Genomic DNA, 15,065 nt, shown 5'->3' with positions numbered 1-15,065 from the left:
AATTCACATTATAGAGATTTTTTATTTACTGTCACAGTTATCAGTATCACACACATAGCAATATAACATCAACCTTTTTTGAGGAAAAAAAAATCTAAGCTAAAGCTAAATAGCCAAATACTTGGAGATGGAGATACATAATATCTCCATAAATGAGCAAATAGGCTTATTGCTGTGTTATCTACAAACATGCATTCATTTTTATGCCATACCAATTAAGCAAGACCGTTTATGCATGTTTAGTTTGACATCAAACGTACAAAAGAAAAAAAACAACAATGCTTGTTTACATATTTTTTCCTGAGCAATCAAGGTAGAAATAATAGCATTATATTCAAATTCACTGGAGTAAAACATGTGACAGCTAGCCTCGGTCCCCAATAGACAATCACGATACGGATCAGTAAAAAGTAGAATTTCCAGCAAATGGAGCCATAGAGGAATAACAGGTTTATATTCACTATTGACACTGCATATGTTAAACCCCTGTCACACCTCATTACATGTGAGAGGACATGCAAACATTTACCTTCTTGAAGAGTGACATTCCTCTGTGCTAGCTTTCAGATGTAAAAATGTGATTTGACTTAAGTCAAAATGTAGGCATACAGTAGATGTCAAAGCTGACGGTTAAGCAACAAACTAATAACTGGAATGACAGCATTTCCATCCTCAATGACTAGATTTGCTGATTAACATCCCTGTATTAGGGATGTTTTAATGACAAGGATATTGATATATATGTATATTATATATATATTGATTTAAGATATTAATGAACGTCTTTCCTTGTATGAGTTACATTTTATGATATTATGGTCGTGTCTTTTTGATTCTTCTGAAGTTCAGCTTCAGGCTGCTCGGCAGACCGGACTTGACCAGCTCCTGTTGTAGCTGAAATAAAGATTGACTGCTAGATCAACATTTATTGAATCGTCTATTAGCACCATAATTAATAATAATAATAAAACATATTAGGTCCTTTAGTAAGTGCAACTTACTTTCTCTAAAACAGTCTCAATGTTTCCACTCTCTGTTAGGTCTGAAAATGAAGTAACTCTCATTTGAACTCCTATGACATTGTCTAAGGGGGAAAAAGCACATTATTAATGATTATGGTAGTACAGTATGTTTAAAAAGTGTTTTGAATTTGCATGCATACTGTATACTATTGAAGAGGTCAAATCGGAATATAATATTTGACTTGAATAATGAAGAATTTCATAACACTGCCTTGAAAACAATTTGTTTGTTTCCAGGAACATTTAAATTTCAGCATTTGGCAGATGCTTTGATCCAATTTTAGGTTGATTAAAGGTTTTAAATGTGATTGAATCAAACTCATGACTTTGACATTGCTAGTGCCAAAACATCATATGATTCCACATAAAAACAAACTAATAATACTAAAGATTCTAAACATGATGGTAATTATGTACCTAGTGCAGTGTCCACCCTGAAGGCCCATCGACCGGCAACATTTACATTACTGGAGTTCACAAGGTTTGGAATAAGACTCCCATTGATTGATCCAGGAATCACAAAGTAGGCCGTGGAGTTTACAGTGTCATATCCAGCCTGCACAAACAAGGAAATTACGAATTATTGAGACAGAACATCAAGAAGAGATAGGCGTATTTTCTTCTACTGATGTAAGGCATGTTTTACCTGCACCGCATTATATGAGACAGCGCAGTCACCATAATTCATGAAAATGAAAGACAAATCACCGCCCGAAATTAACACCACTTGAAACGATGTTTCCTGCAAAGTTTGGGAACAGTGAATGTCACAGCAGCTCTGAGAATAGTGTAACCTTAAACCTGAATGAGTTTTAACAAACTAACTTACTGTGCCAGAGTGATAATAGTACGCAACTCTATCCCAAGTAGCAACAAGGACCCAAGTAGCCGTGAAGCTCAGATACGGGAAATACTGGTTTATATCCCGAGTGGCTTGAGTGAGCACACTTCCATTTGAGTACTGCTGATATGAGATGATGCCATTCACACTGACGTCAACATCTGTCCAGAGCGGAGCAATGATGTCTTCACTTCCATTGATGGGAAAGCCCTTCACGTAAAACTCTAACGAAGGCTGGTTGAATGTAAGGTGCCCGTTACTATTAACCTGGGTAATACAAAGATATTAGTCATGTACGTCACATTTTTCTCATCCATTTGCATTAGCAAAACAGAACTGAATTCTCACATATGTCTTGTTGTATGTGCGGCCAAAGAACACGAAAGGTCTCCACAGGTCGATAAGAGTTGAGTTTTCATCCTCAACAGCAATATTAACAGTGTCTCCTGCCACTGAGCCGAACGGATAGAATACAGCCGGCGCTGCAAGACAAATAAACAAGTTCAAACTCAAATGAGTTCATGTTTTATATCGTCTAGTTCGAAGGTCAATAATTACCTGTCTGTGCTTTTGTCTCCCTGCCTGTTGAAAAAAATCAAATACATTTAAATACACTTCCAAATTGAATGTGATATTGCCTTTGGCTATTTATTTGAATTAAATGTGTGGTAAAACTCACTCAGAGAAAGGACTGATATGAACATCAGCAGATATTGTGAAACTGGAGACAGTCCCATGATAAATATTTGGACGAGGTCAGAGAGACCAGAATGTCACTGCTACAATTTCACAGAGTAAGAAAATCACAACAGAGCAAAGCTATTAATACATTTATCATTTTTTATTTTATTAAAATGTTCTGTTATACTATAGCCTACTTTAACCATGCAGATATAGCCTACATTGACATAGCATCAGAGAATAAGTTGTTAAAACAAACAACGCCAGACAAAAAGTTAGATGTTTACCTCAAGATGGCTTCATGGAATATGCAAGAAGCAACTTCTGAAAGGGTAAAATCTCCTAATTATCATAGCGCTGAAGGGACATGACGTGTTCAGTCAGTGTCAGTCAATGCATTCAGAATAACAATGACAGGAATTCTCACTAGACAACTATGCAAACTCTTGTTTTCTTCAAAAGTTCATGCTGTTGAAATTGTGTCTGGCCTATTTCCTTGTGCCAGATTAATAAATAAATCAAATAGGTCATGTTGTAATTTGCAATGAAAAACGGGATAACGCATTCTTTCATCATTTAATTACGTTGATGTATGAAACAAAGTATCGGCTATAATATGAATATCATGAGATATTGTAGTAGATCGTACTCACCACCAGTCAACAAGCACAATTTCAAAACAATAACTTTTATATTGTTTAGAAATAACTTGTTCTTTAATACATTTTTTTTTATGTAGTGACCTTTAATTTGGATCAAGAGAGACTGATCAAGGGAGTGACTTCATTGCGACACGTATTATTTTGCTCACAGCTGATTGGTCCAATTTCGTTATAGATATCTTACCGAGAACATAGCCTCGAGTGAAGTGAAGTGAAGTTCACGCAAAAACTATATCCACCGTTTTTAAAATAATCAATTAAACCTGCAGAGAAATGAGGAGCATGAACTAAAATGAGCAGTTTGAGTCAGTGTTGCCAGATTGGAAATGTCCAAGTATCGTACCAGAAGCTCAAAATTATCGTATTTGGAAGAAAATGATCGTACACGAGGAAAACATGCGCAGAATTCTCCAACGGGGGGGGGGGGGGGGGGGGGTCTGAATAATTCGCTTGGTTGGGTCCTTTACCATAGATTGTAAAAAAATAGGTCCTTACATGCGCTTCGTGAGGCACACACGCACACTAGCCATAGACAGTATGACACTAGCACTCACACGCAAGGTCTCTCGCTCCCTTTCTCTGCTGTGCGCTCGCTACACATGCGCGCTCTTGCTTGCTCGATCTAGATCCCGAGAGATTTTTTAACTAATTTGCGGGCAATTCTGAAATTATCGTACATTATGGGATTTTTTTCATTATTGATCGTACATCGTACAGAGGTCAAAATTATCGTACAAATACGATAATTATCGTACATCTGGCAACACTGGTTTGAGTCAAACTGTTTGACACGCGCATGCCCGGGAAACTCATGAATATTAATGTAGGCTCAGCCCACTGCCTCTACAGATGCACAACTCACTTTTGCTCCACTTCTCCAGTGCAAAAGGGGGAGCGCGCGAAACTTGTAACTTGAAAGCGAAAACAGTGTTTGAGATTCGTCACAGCAGACTCAAGCAGTTGTAGGCCCTACTTGTGTTTGTGCTAGAAAAATATCCAAGACATTTGTGAGAACACATTCTACAAGTGTTCAACTCTCATTGGATAAATGCACATACTGATTTGCGGATGTGCAACATTTCTCTGTGACTTCACATTAGTTGATGCGGGTGTGTGAATGCGTTCTGCACCATATTCACTGCAGCAACTGTACTGTAGCAAAAATGTGAGCGTACAGGTTTCTTAAAGGGATAGTTCACTTTGAAATTAAATTTTGGTATGTTTTAGCTTAGGCTACCTGAAGTGCATCCAATATGTAGGTGTCTTTGTCTCCGCAGTAGTTTCACTTTTGATATTTTTAGGTCAAACCATTCTTGTCTGTCAGTCATATAATACAGGTATATATGTACTGTCTCCAAAAGCATGCAGAGATGTCTCTAATAGCATGCAGAGAAAAGTCCAAATTAAAAAATTCCCCATGGTAAGTGCACATTGATGGCCTAAGACACGAAATAAGCGGTATGTGTGATAAAACGAACAGTATAAATATAGTTTTTATCTCTTTTACACAACGACGTCCAAGTGATCTGTTTACTTAGTCTGCGCAAGCGCTGTAGAGCGCCGGAAGGCTCCGGAAGTGATCTCTCGCGCGTGTACGTCACTCATTGTTTACACCAGAACCTATTCTAAAAATATCAAAATTACTGCGGAGACAAAGACACCTACATCTTGGATGCACTTCAGGTAAGCTAAAACATACCAACATTTAATTTCAAAGTGAACTATCCCTTTAATTTGTGATTTGTAGAATAGGATGTGTGCACCTGCAATAAAGAATTTGAGAATGTGTATCTGTTGTGTTGTGTTTGTGGGAGAGAAAAAAAAGTCTACAAGTTTGCAACTCTTAAAACATGTCTCCAAAAATACCTTCATACAGATCTCTAGTGTGTTGCGATTCAGATGTTATGTCTCCTTAATTCTGACAGACTTTAGCCCCACCTACTGGATGAGTTTAACATTTCAGATGGAGATTTTTCTTCTACTTTTTTAAACTTTATTTGTTATGGCAGGCTCACCAAATAAGGTTTCCTCAGCTGTGCCTTAAAAGTAGGCCAAGTAAAATATTTTATTTGCAACAACAACTGTTCCACCAACTGTTTCTGTGTGTTCTCGATTTCTTGTTTATACACAAACAGACAAATAAATGTTATAAAATAATGGATCAAATGCACAATCAAATAAACTTCAAAAAAAGGAGAAAATTCTTCCCATCTTTCTTTGGTGGTTGACGTCAAAGCTTGTGTGTCAGACTGATATGTTGGCACAAAAATCATTTTTCACTTCTAGAAGCAAGTCAGATTGCCAAAATAAACATGGCACGCCCTCATTGTCAAAAACCATAAACGAAACTGTAAAATTGTGACCCAGACTATGTTAAATATGAGGGGTTGGCACTTTGTTATGCTGCCAATTGATGTCCTCAGGTTAAAATTTTATTAGGCCCACACAGTAATGTACATGACAATATGTGCAGGTATTTTTGATATTAATGAGTAATGCTTAACTCGAGTTGTAGACAAAGAACAGGTTTATTAGCATTGTTCACATGCTACAGTTCAAAGTTTAAACCCCTGATACTTGTTAAAGATATCTGATAACACAAAGCGTGAAAGGAAAAAAAAGAGGATTAATGATTATTATTCGAGATAAATGGTGTTGGACCATATATGATTAATGTAATTATTTCATTATCTAATTTCATCATATTCATATTGTAATTTTTTCATCATGTATATATGCTCATTTATTATTAAGTGAGAGTAATAAGTTCAAAAGGTGAGAAAATACAAAGGTTCCCTTCCTGCGACATTCTTCTCTTTATCAGTTTCTACATTCTAAAGAAACTTTTTAAGTCCCTTCCATGTATTACGGCTGTGTCTTTTTGACGTTTCTTAACTTCATCTCAAAGAAACTTGACACTCCACGATTGACCAGCTCTTGTTTTATCTGAAACAAAGATGGACAGATAGATCAAAATGTATTTCCATTGTACTATTCTATTGGTTAATAAAGTCACCACTGTCAGATATAAAGTCAGAAATATAAGATAAGAGAGTTTTTTTTATTTTTCACTCTGAGGCAGAAATGTGCTTTTGTGTGAAAATTGTGACTTACTTTTTGCAAAACATCCTCAATGTTTCCATTCAGTGTCAGGTCTAAAAATGAACTAAGTTTCAATTGAACTCCTATGACATTTTCTAAAAGGAAACACACAGAATAAGGCATAATAACACACACAGACACACAGTGTATATATATATATATATAGATATATAGACAGATAGTCCACGATAAGGCCAAATCACAGCCGTTCTGATATAGAGCCATATCGCACGGCTACTTGTGTGACATTGCGTTTATACAACAGTTCGAGGACACAAGTGTGTAAATAAATAAGAAACAACAACGGAGTGTCTATAAAAACTATTTTGTGCAAAACAACTTCCTTCCGCCATGGATTCAAATCTCAAGTTGACCCTTCGCAGGGAGCTTGATTGACAGGTGATCTGACCAATCATACTTCGCCATCCGCCATTTTGTCCGACAAAGCAGTCAGGAGAGTTATAAATGAACTAGAAGGAAGAGATGATCGGTTCACGAGCAGGTTTAACTGAGGTTCTACAGCGATCTGTCACAACACATTAAAGAGCCACAAAACACTATTTATTGTTTAAATTTCTTTTAAAAAATTACCAAATTTGAAAGGTAAGGCTTTGTTTAATATCAAAAGTAACCGAAAAGTAACCTGGTCTGTCCTGTCTGTCAGTGTGTTGTCAGTGTCTCTGCTCCGCGATGTATTTTTCACTGCGTGAGAACATGGTGTGTGTGTGTGAGAGCGGCGTAGCTTGTCGGACATAGCGACAGTAACTAAGGAGGGCGGGTCTTTACGAACGGTCAATTGAGCCCAAGCCTCCGTTACTAATTCTAATACGTCACTTTATAACAAGTAACAAAGGAACGCTGAGTTGCTTCATTGAAGCTTATTGAATTATGTAGAGTATTATGAGAGAGAAAGATTGACTAAGCGAGTGGATTACCTGTAACTAGCTGATATTGTTCTGGCCAATCTTATTTCCAGAATCACAAAATCAGTTTGAATGACAGCTCTACCCAGCAAACACAGTATGTTGGCACAATGTACCCAACCTTCTAACAATGTTCTAACAACATGGCCAAAAGGTTACGTTGTGTGGTGAAGGTTGTTACAGCGTTGACACAATGTTGACATTAAACACCGTTCAGGGCCATTGCTTAAAGGAGCATTTCACCCGTGGGAACATTAATCTTTATTGAAAGTGGGTCATATATGTAGTCGAAATGTAAAATAATTTTCAAATTTGGTGCCTTCTTGCCCGAGAAAAGACAGAAAGTAACTTTTGGGCGCGTTTGAATGAAAGACAACAACTCCCACAATGCACCAAATTGCAAAGCTCCGCAAGCCACTCCCACTAATCCAGAACGGCGCGTATGAGGTATCTGCCGACCTATCAGAGAAATCACTCTTCCGTCTACAAAGCTAGCTAACCAGAGCTTGAAATTAATTTCACACAAACATTAAAGTTAGTTGGCGAACTCATTAGTGAATTACTCGTTTGTATTTCTTTCGAAATGGTGAATAATTGCATGGTACCGGGATGTTCAGTCAGAACATATGATGTGTGGAACTATGATGGTTCACAACACAAACGTCCGTGTCTGATTCAAAGATTTCGTCCAGGAGAAATTGCCATCGTTGAAATTCTTTTCAGCAGACTATCTCTGTGTCTGTTAGCTTGATAGTTGTTAGCTTGATAGTTGTTCTCGGCGGGTAGGCTACATGAGCGCTGAAAGGCAGCTGATGTTGGAGCTCACATCTCCGCAAACATTTTAGAAATGATCAAATAGGTGCTATGTTTATTTATAATTCGCATATTTGAGGTCTAAATATCTACATTCTCACCTAAAAACTACATTCAATGACACAACAAAAGTAGTATTTGTAAAATTATGGTGCTTTGCTCCTCCACCATGACACACGCTGTGAGAGAAATGCTCGAACGGTGATAGTGATAGAACATCGTATGGCTGAAAAAGGCTGTCAGCCAATCAGAACCGCGAACCAGAACGAAGTCTCGTATATGTATATATGCGGTCACACTTAGTCGGTCTGTCTCGTCATAGTTTTACTTACACAGACTTTTTAGTTAGTATTCATTGTTTCCTGGTATACATTGTTCTGTTCCCACCACTCGTTTGCCGTCTAGGTCACAAATATGATTTGTCATTTTGTTCAGATACTGTATGTTCACCTTATCATTGTCAGTATATAAGTTTGCACGCACGCACGCACACACACAGATAATAGTATCACATAATTTTTATGAAAGTCCTACCTGTTCCTGTTCCGTTGTTCACAAGAAAGGCCCAACGACCAGGAACATTTATGTTAGTCGTGCTTTTGAGGTTTGGGATGAAGTAGCCATTAGATTCATAATGAATGACATGGTAGTCAGTGGAGTTTATTGTGTCATATCCAGCCTATTAAAACCATGAAAAAATAATGTTATGCAAGATAAATAGCCAATATAAAATATAATTGTAATCCTTTGATGTTTTTTATTTATTTACCTCCACTGGAAAATATGTACCAGCACTAGCGCGTCCGCTCCCACCAAGCACATCACGCTTTCTGTAACTATGGTAATGAGGGGCACCCAAATAGCCTAATGAAAAATAAATAATTATAATGCCGATATTATTTCAGCATAGAAATACTGACATCCCAAGTCTCCCGGAAGTTGCAGGAGTCTCCCGCATATTGATAGCGGCTCACTGATGCCCGCGAATGAGTTAAAATCTCCCAAAATCTACAGTGAGGAATTATGCAATTATGCTTAGGGTACCACAATGGCTAGCAGCGGGACTGACCAGCACAGTCGCCATAATTCATCAGAAGGAAAGAAAAGCCACCTCCTGAAATTAAAACCACTTGAAAGGTGATTGCCTGAAAAGAAAAGAAACAATATTATGATTCATAGCCTACACAGTCTGTGACCTTCTACCTGAAAAAGTAAGAAACTATTTACCGGAGCTGAGTGAAGATTTAATACATTCACATCAGATGTTTGAACAAAGTCCCATGTTGCAACAAAGACCCAAGAAGCAGTGAAGCCCTTATGAGGAAAATACTGGTTTATATCCTGAGAGGCGCGAGTGAGCACACTTCCAGTAGTGTACTGCTGATACCAGTATCTGCCTATACCAAAGTCATTGAGGTCACTCCAGAGAGGAGCAATGTAATCTTCAGTTCCATATGTGGGAAATGGGTAAGGGGAAACTTCTGGAAAAGGTTGGTTGAATGTAAGGAGTCCGTTATAATTAACCTGAAAAAGAGAAATCAGTTCAAATCCACCAGTAAAGTTTTGCATTTTAACGTTTAAACATTTGCATTCATATTAGACTGGCAATGGAACTGAATTCTCACATATGTATAGTTGTACATGCGGCCAAAAAACATAAATGGAGTGGAGAAGGCAACATCTCTGTAGGTGTAACCACCATTTTCAAACTGTTCTGTGTCTCCTGCCGCCGAGCCGAATGGATAGAATATCGCTGGTGCTGCCAAGAGAAGGAACATAAAAATACAAATGAAGATGTGAGCAATGTTTACAAGTCAGAATCTCATAATTACGGTTATTCTGACGTGAACGAACCATTATATAATAAATACATTTATCGTAAACGATAAATACCTGTCCATGCAGTTGTTGCAATGGCTGTTAAAGAAAAAGAGTATTCAATTATTTAAACAACACATTGCAGATTATATGATATCAGTCGCAGCATTATTACTTGATGAGTTCATGAGAAAAACTATACAAACACTATTATACACCTCATGAACTCACTTGACGAGTGCACCTATTTTCTGTTTATGTATTTTCTATTGAAACAGGCAGTTGGTTACAAGTGTATTAAAACGGTAACACTTTACAATAAAGTTTCATTAGTTAACAAATGTAGTTAATATGAACAAAGACTGAACAGTACTTTTCAACTGAACAAGTTAATTTCAACATTGACTAATACATTATTCAAATCAAAAGTTTTATTTGTTAACTAATTTTAACTAAAGTTTAGTTAATGCACTGTGAATTAACATGAACACAATGAACAACTGTATTGTTTTATTAACTAACATTAACAAAGATTAATGAATACTGTAACAAATGTATTGCTTTGGAGGTCTCCTACAACAGGTTTACGTGCATCAAAGGTAAAAAAAACACTTTAATTTTCTCATAATACACATTACTTTTTTCAATGATTTTCGAACGACTTGATGGATGAATCAGTCTCTCTAAAACCCTCCTTTCCATGAGTTACTCTGCTTTTATTGGCCAGATGACCCAGTCTATGATTGGTCTACAGCGTGCGCCTGTCGGAAGCTACACGCATGCATTATACCATTACTGAACTTCAGCTCAGGATGCTTCCTAAAGCTCAACGATTGTACACACTGTAAAGACAATAACAATGCCGTCGATTTTACCACATCAATCCGAGCGAAAGTCCGATGATGAAACATTGGAAGAACTACTAGTTCTTCAACCCGAATCTGAATCGCAAGGACGACTTGAGCAGGAAGTTTCTCAGTGATATGCTATTAAGTTTGATGTATATTATGAGATGTTGCAGCTGTAATTCCTCACCATCAGCTTTAACAAGTGTATGTCCATATACAAGGGACTTGCTACTGCCAATACATACACAACCTGCTGCTGTGAGCAAGTAGACATGCTGCTGCTGTACAATATAGAGTACATTAATTACCCATAGCAGATCTATACAGGTGGAGCTGGGGAAGGGGGAGGGTTTCTGAAAGCGCGCAGCACTGCTAAGGCTAATACTACCCAAGTATTTGAAGGTTGAGCAGCGGGCTCATTGGCTACTGATACGGTAGGAACCAATCAGCTGCCTAGATAACGATGTGATTATGAACAGGTGAGTAAAATGACCTATTAGCCTACACCAGAGTTTCATGCCAGAACTTAGCCCTTTCCAACTTTGCAGAACGTTTACATACACAAACATCTATATTACAGACTGCATGAGAGGGAATATTCGAAAAACCATAATAGAGGCACTTTAACTATAATGTTAACACATGAGACCTTGGGCCCTGTCATACACCCGGCGCAATGCAGTGGCAGGTGCGACGCAAGTGTTTTTTGCTAGTTTCAGCCCAACGCAGTTATCATTTTCACGTTCAATTCCATCAATTAAATAGCAATCCGCAATGCTGCAAGCACAACTGATGGTTTTTAAAGGGAATGGGAAATTTCACTCTGATTGGTCTACTGTGTGTTACGGCAAAACACACCTATTATTCATTAGGCACAACCCTTTTAGACCATGCGCCAGGTGCGCTGACCTTTTTCCCCGTCGTTAAACTAGCAAAAGTGGATTCAGACATGCCCTAAGTGAACGTGCGCCATGTGGTTTAGACCATGTGCTTAGATTGTTCAAATAGGGCCCCTTATTGTAAAGTGTTACAGAAAAATAATAATAATGCACTTGTCTATGGTTTGCTACTTGCTCTTGCTAGTCAGAGGTGCTTTTAGGAGGAGGGACATTCCTAAGAGAGAATTTAATTGGGCACAAAATTGTATATTGAGTCATGTATAAGGAATATATACAGTATTATTGGTCCCTTTTCTGAGAAGAGAAAGACATACATTTGAAATGTGTATTTTTGGTCTTTGTTCTTGGAAGAGAAGTGGGGCCAATCCATCTCAAGTGGTCCATTGGAAAGTGTAATATAAGCTTAACAAATAATGTAATTTAGTGCAAGAGTTAAGACAGAAGTTTATAATGAGCTCAAGAATAACAGACCTGAGCTAAAAGCAACAAAATACCAGTTCTGATGTATGTTAAAGCAAAACAGCATTGAGTAGTATTATAAAATGGACAGTGCCGGTGCTTGATGCGGATTGGTCAATAGCCGTGTTTTTTTACAATAAAGTGCGGCTATTACAGCTTCAACAAACAGATCTGTGCATCACTGCACAACACCCTAGGCAACTAACAAACAATGGTATACTTTTAAAACAGTTCCATGTCTTATGTTTTTCAGCCTTAATTAACTATTTATTATTTATTTAACCACTCTACAAGTCTCACATTCTGACGTTATTTTATAAAAAATGAGAAAAGTTCCTTGTGTTTTTATTTGAGCTCCATCAGAAGAGGCGTTACATTTAGGAACATTCTCCTGCCATTTACTGTCACTGGCAGGGACTATTGATTAATTGGCATCTAATGATTAATGACTGGAAAAAAAGTTACAATAGCCTACAAATATTTTTGTCTATATTAATAGTGTTGTGAATGCAGTCACGGCTGAAGGGGTTTTGCGTCTGTCCTAACAATGTCCTTCAGCCATGACTGTGTTAACAATACAGAACGGCCCCGCACTGGAAAGTACATAAAAGCATTGCAAAGGCGTGTGATGAGTCATCTATCAATCACAGCATTATTACCTGGTAGAACTGTGGTGGTTTCTGTGGTGGTGGTTTCTGAAAGAAAGACATTTTATCGGATGACGGATTATTTTGTCTGTACTCTTACACTAACATATTGGCTCATGACTAATTACCTGGCAGGGTTGCTGTGGCGTCTGTGGTGGTTTCTGAAAAAAGGAAAACAAATATAAACACCATTAAAAACCTCATTAACTAAATTCACGAATGCCGTTTTTTTTTCTTTCCTGATAAACTGATTTCTCAGGTTCATTTTGGGTTTGGCGACAGTCTATAAGTACCGGCCAGTGTTGTTGTTTGTTGTAATGCTTTTTGTAAATATATATATATATACAGTATTACAGTCCTGACCCCATGTACATGTGTACTTATTGTAGTAATTACAATAACTGGGTAGTAACTAGGTACTAACCATACCCTTAAACCTAACCCATGTTACCTTATATTGCCCAGTACTTTCCTAGATAAGTACACTGTACGTACACGTAAGTAAAATAAAGTGAAACCAACACTTCTGTAAAGTATAAAAATGTTACCTATCCATCACTAACAACAGTGTTCAACTTTATAGGCGACAACATCAAACATACACTCTAAAAAATGCTGGGTTGTTTTAATCCAATTTTGGGTCAAATATGGACAAACCCAAACGTTGGATTAAAGATGCATTATAAAAATGTAACCCAACGGCTGGGTTTGTCCATATTTGACCCAGAATATTTACCTATAGCCTGTGTTGTTGTTGTGTCAGTTGATGTCTGGTTGTGCAGTTGTTGTCTCAGTTGTTGCTGTGTCAGTTGATGTTGGAGTTGGTTGTGCAGTTGTTGATTCAGTAGTTGCTGTGTCAGTTGATGTTGGAGTTGGTTGTGCAGTTGTTGATTCAGTTGTTGTTGTGTCAGTTGATGTTGGAGTTGGTTGTGCAGTTGTTGTCTCAGTTGTTGCTGTGTCAGTTGATGTTGGAGTTGGTTGTGCAGTTGTTGATTCAGTAGTTGCTGTGTCAGTTGATGTATGAGTTGTTGTTTGTGCTCTGGCTGTAAAAGAGAAAGAGATTATTAAATTCAGAAACACAAGATTGTATATTTATATAGTCTTTTCCACATAAGACTGATAATCCAACAGAAACTAAACCTTACTCAGTGTCAGGACTGATATGAACACCAGCAGAAGCTGTGAAACCAGAGACAATCTCATGATGATGAAGTCAGAGATAAAACCAGCATGTAGAAGTCCTTCTTCTGTAATCAGAGGAGATTTATTATCCTCACTATACCGATGTTAATCTTGAAAAAATATAAATAATAATAACTTATAATAATAATAAATATTTGTAACTTTAAAATATCCTATCTGAGGAGCCACTTTTGGGAAAAAAAGCCAATATTCTAAAGGTCCCACTTTATATTATCTTTAACAAAAAAAAAATTTTTTTGTCAATGGTATATATCAATGCTATTGAACACATATTGCTCCATTGTAAGGATACATTGTGAGAGAATATAGCTTATGGAGAGCATTACGATTTGACTTACCGTTCTTAAGATGCTCTTGCTGTGGTGGGTAAGAAGGAAGTTTGACTGATATTTACCAGCACTGCCTATAGAGAAAAAAATATCCTGGCATGGAAGAAATTAATTATTTTGGAACATAGCCAGCAATAATTAGAAAAACAAAATTCCTTTACACATAATAAGAATACTTTATATAGGCGTGTATACTCTTCACATCTCAATTAATTAAAAAAATATATACTGTGGTACACGATTCAGTGCATGCAACATACAGTACTGTATCAAAAATATGATACCATTCCCCTGCACAATGGTATCACCACAGTACTATTTACAGTGGGTTTTTTTTATGGTTTACACATCAAATGTCTGTCACGCTGTTACAGATCTATGAGGGAGGACTCAAATGCAGAAATTAGTGATCAGGAGTTTATTTAAAAGACAGCAAGTAAGGATATTGTGAGGGAGAGGAGGTGAACAGTCCAAAAGAGTAGGCAGGGATGAGGCACAGAGACAGGCAGGCTGAGAGAGCGACCGCTGAATCCAGCCCAGAATGACAATAGGAGGGAGGGTAGACACAGAATGCCAGCAAAAGACTGGAGGAGAACAGAAAGTGCCAGTCAGGATCGCACACTATAAGGGGATCGGTTCTCAGGGCACAAACAATTACTGCACCGGTCTTGCTGCTTGGCTGATGGTGTAAGCGGCCAGGGACGCTCAGCTTGGAGGACAAACTAGGGAAGACAAAAGACACAGCAAGCACAAGACACGACGAGCTCTGACTGGAAACTACAGTAGACTGTCAAACAGACAATGTAGCACACAAAGTT

At 37.6% G+C, this 15,065-nt stretch overlaps 2 protein-coding genes and 1 long non-coding RNA gene across 5 annotated transcripts; all 3 read right to left on the bottom strand.

Annotated features, from left to right (window-relative positions):
- Positions 1-3,511, bottom strand: LOC306989879 (sushi, nidogen and EGF-like domain-containing protein 1). 3 transcript variants are annotated; one of them, XM_079595942.1, is made up of 10 exons: positions 3,391-3,511; positions 2,832-2,901; positions 2,543-2,642; positions 2,422-2,445; positions 2,212-2,345; positions 1,852-2,130; positions 1,669-1,764; positions 1,440-1,578; positions 1,002-1,084; positions 1-894 (listed from the first exon to the last, which is right to left on the bottom strand). In XM_079595942.1, exons 3-10 carry the CDS (start codon positions 2,598-2,600, stop codon positions 814-816), a joined length of 894 nt encoding a protein of 297 aa, XP_079452068.1. In that variant the 5' UTR covers positions 2,601-2,642; positions 2,832-2,901; positions 3,391-3,511; the 3' UTR covers positions 1-813. The 3 variants fall into 3 exon arrangements, with proteins under 3 accessions (XP_079452068.1, XP_079452067.1, XP_079452069.1); XM_079595941.1 differs by lacking the exon at positions 3,391-3,511 and adding an exon at positions 3,198-3,276; XM_079595943.1 differs by lacking the exon at positions 3,391-3,511 and having other exon boundaries at positions 2,766-2,858.
- Positions 3,512-5,717: 2,206 nt separating this feature from the next.
- Positions 5,718-13,466, bottom strand: LOC306989068 (sushi, nidogen and EGF-like domain-containing protein 1). Its single transcript, XM_079594385.1, has 8 exons — positions 13,452-13,466; positions 9,938-9,961; positions 9,670-9,803; positions 9,272-9,568; positions 8,814-9,189; positions 8,579-8,723; positions 6,321-6,403; positions 5,718-6,152 (listed from the first exon to the last, which is right to left on the bottom strand). Exons 3-5 carry the CDS (start codon positions 9,700-9,702, stop codon positions 9,097-9,099), a joined length of 423 nt encoding a protein of 140 aa, XP_079450511.1. The 5' UTR covers positions 9,703-9,803; positions 9,938-9,961; positions 13,452-13,466; the 3' UTR covers positions 5,718-6,152; positions 6,321-6,403; positions 8,579-8,723; positions 8,814-9,096.
- Positions 13,467-13,646: 180 nt separating this feature from the next.
- On the bottom strand, positions 13,647-14,334 carry LOC306989069. Its single transcript, XR_013795556.1, has 3 exons — positions 14,257-14,334; positions 13,861-13,962; positions 13,647-13,758 (listed from the first exon to the last, which is right to left on the bottom strand). It is a non-coding gene; the product is annotated as an uncharacterized lncRNA (long non-coding RNA).
- Between the last annotated feature and the right edge of the window lie 731 nt (positions 14,335-15,065).

The sequence above is a fragment of the Phoxinus phoxinus genome (assembly GCF_949152265.1).
Source record: "Phoxinus phoxinus genome assembly, chromosome: 21".
NCBI lineage: Eukaryota > Metazoa > Chordata > Actinopteri > Cypriniformes > Leuciscidae > Phoxinus > Phoxinus phoxinus.
This window is presented reverse-complemented; position numbering and strand designations above follow the sequence as displayed.

Coding starts and splice junctions, on each gene's coding strand:
- LOC306989879 (XM_079595942.1), bottom strand. CDS start 2,600: ATGGGACTGTCTCCAGTTTCACAATATCTGCTGATGTTCATATCAGTC. Junction 2,446..2,542: donor CATATCAGTCCTTTCTCTGA/GTGAGTTTTACC, acceptor TTTTTTCAACAG/GCAGGGAGACAAAAGCACAG. Junction 1,765..1,851: donor ACTATTATCACTCTGGCACA/GTAAGTTAGTTT, acceptor CAAACTTTGCAG/GAAACATCGTTTCAAGTGGT.
- LOC306989068 (XM_079594385.1), bottom strand. CDS start 9,702: ATGTTTTTTGGCCGCATGTACAACTATACATAT. Junction 9,569..9,669: donor GCATGTACAACTATACATAT/GTGAGAATTCAG, acceptor TCTCTTTTTCAG/GTTAATTATAACGGACTCCT. Junction 9,190..9,271: donor TAAATCTTCACTCAGCTCCG/GTAAATAGTTTC, acceptor TTTTCTTTTCAG/GCAATCACCTTTCAAGTGGT.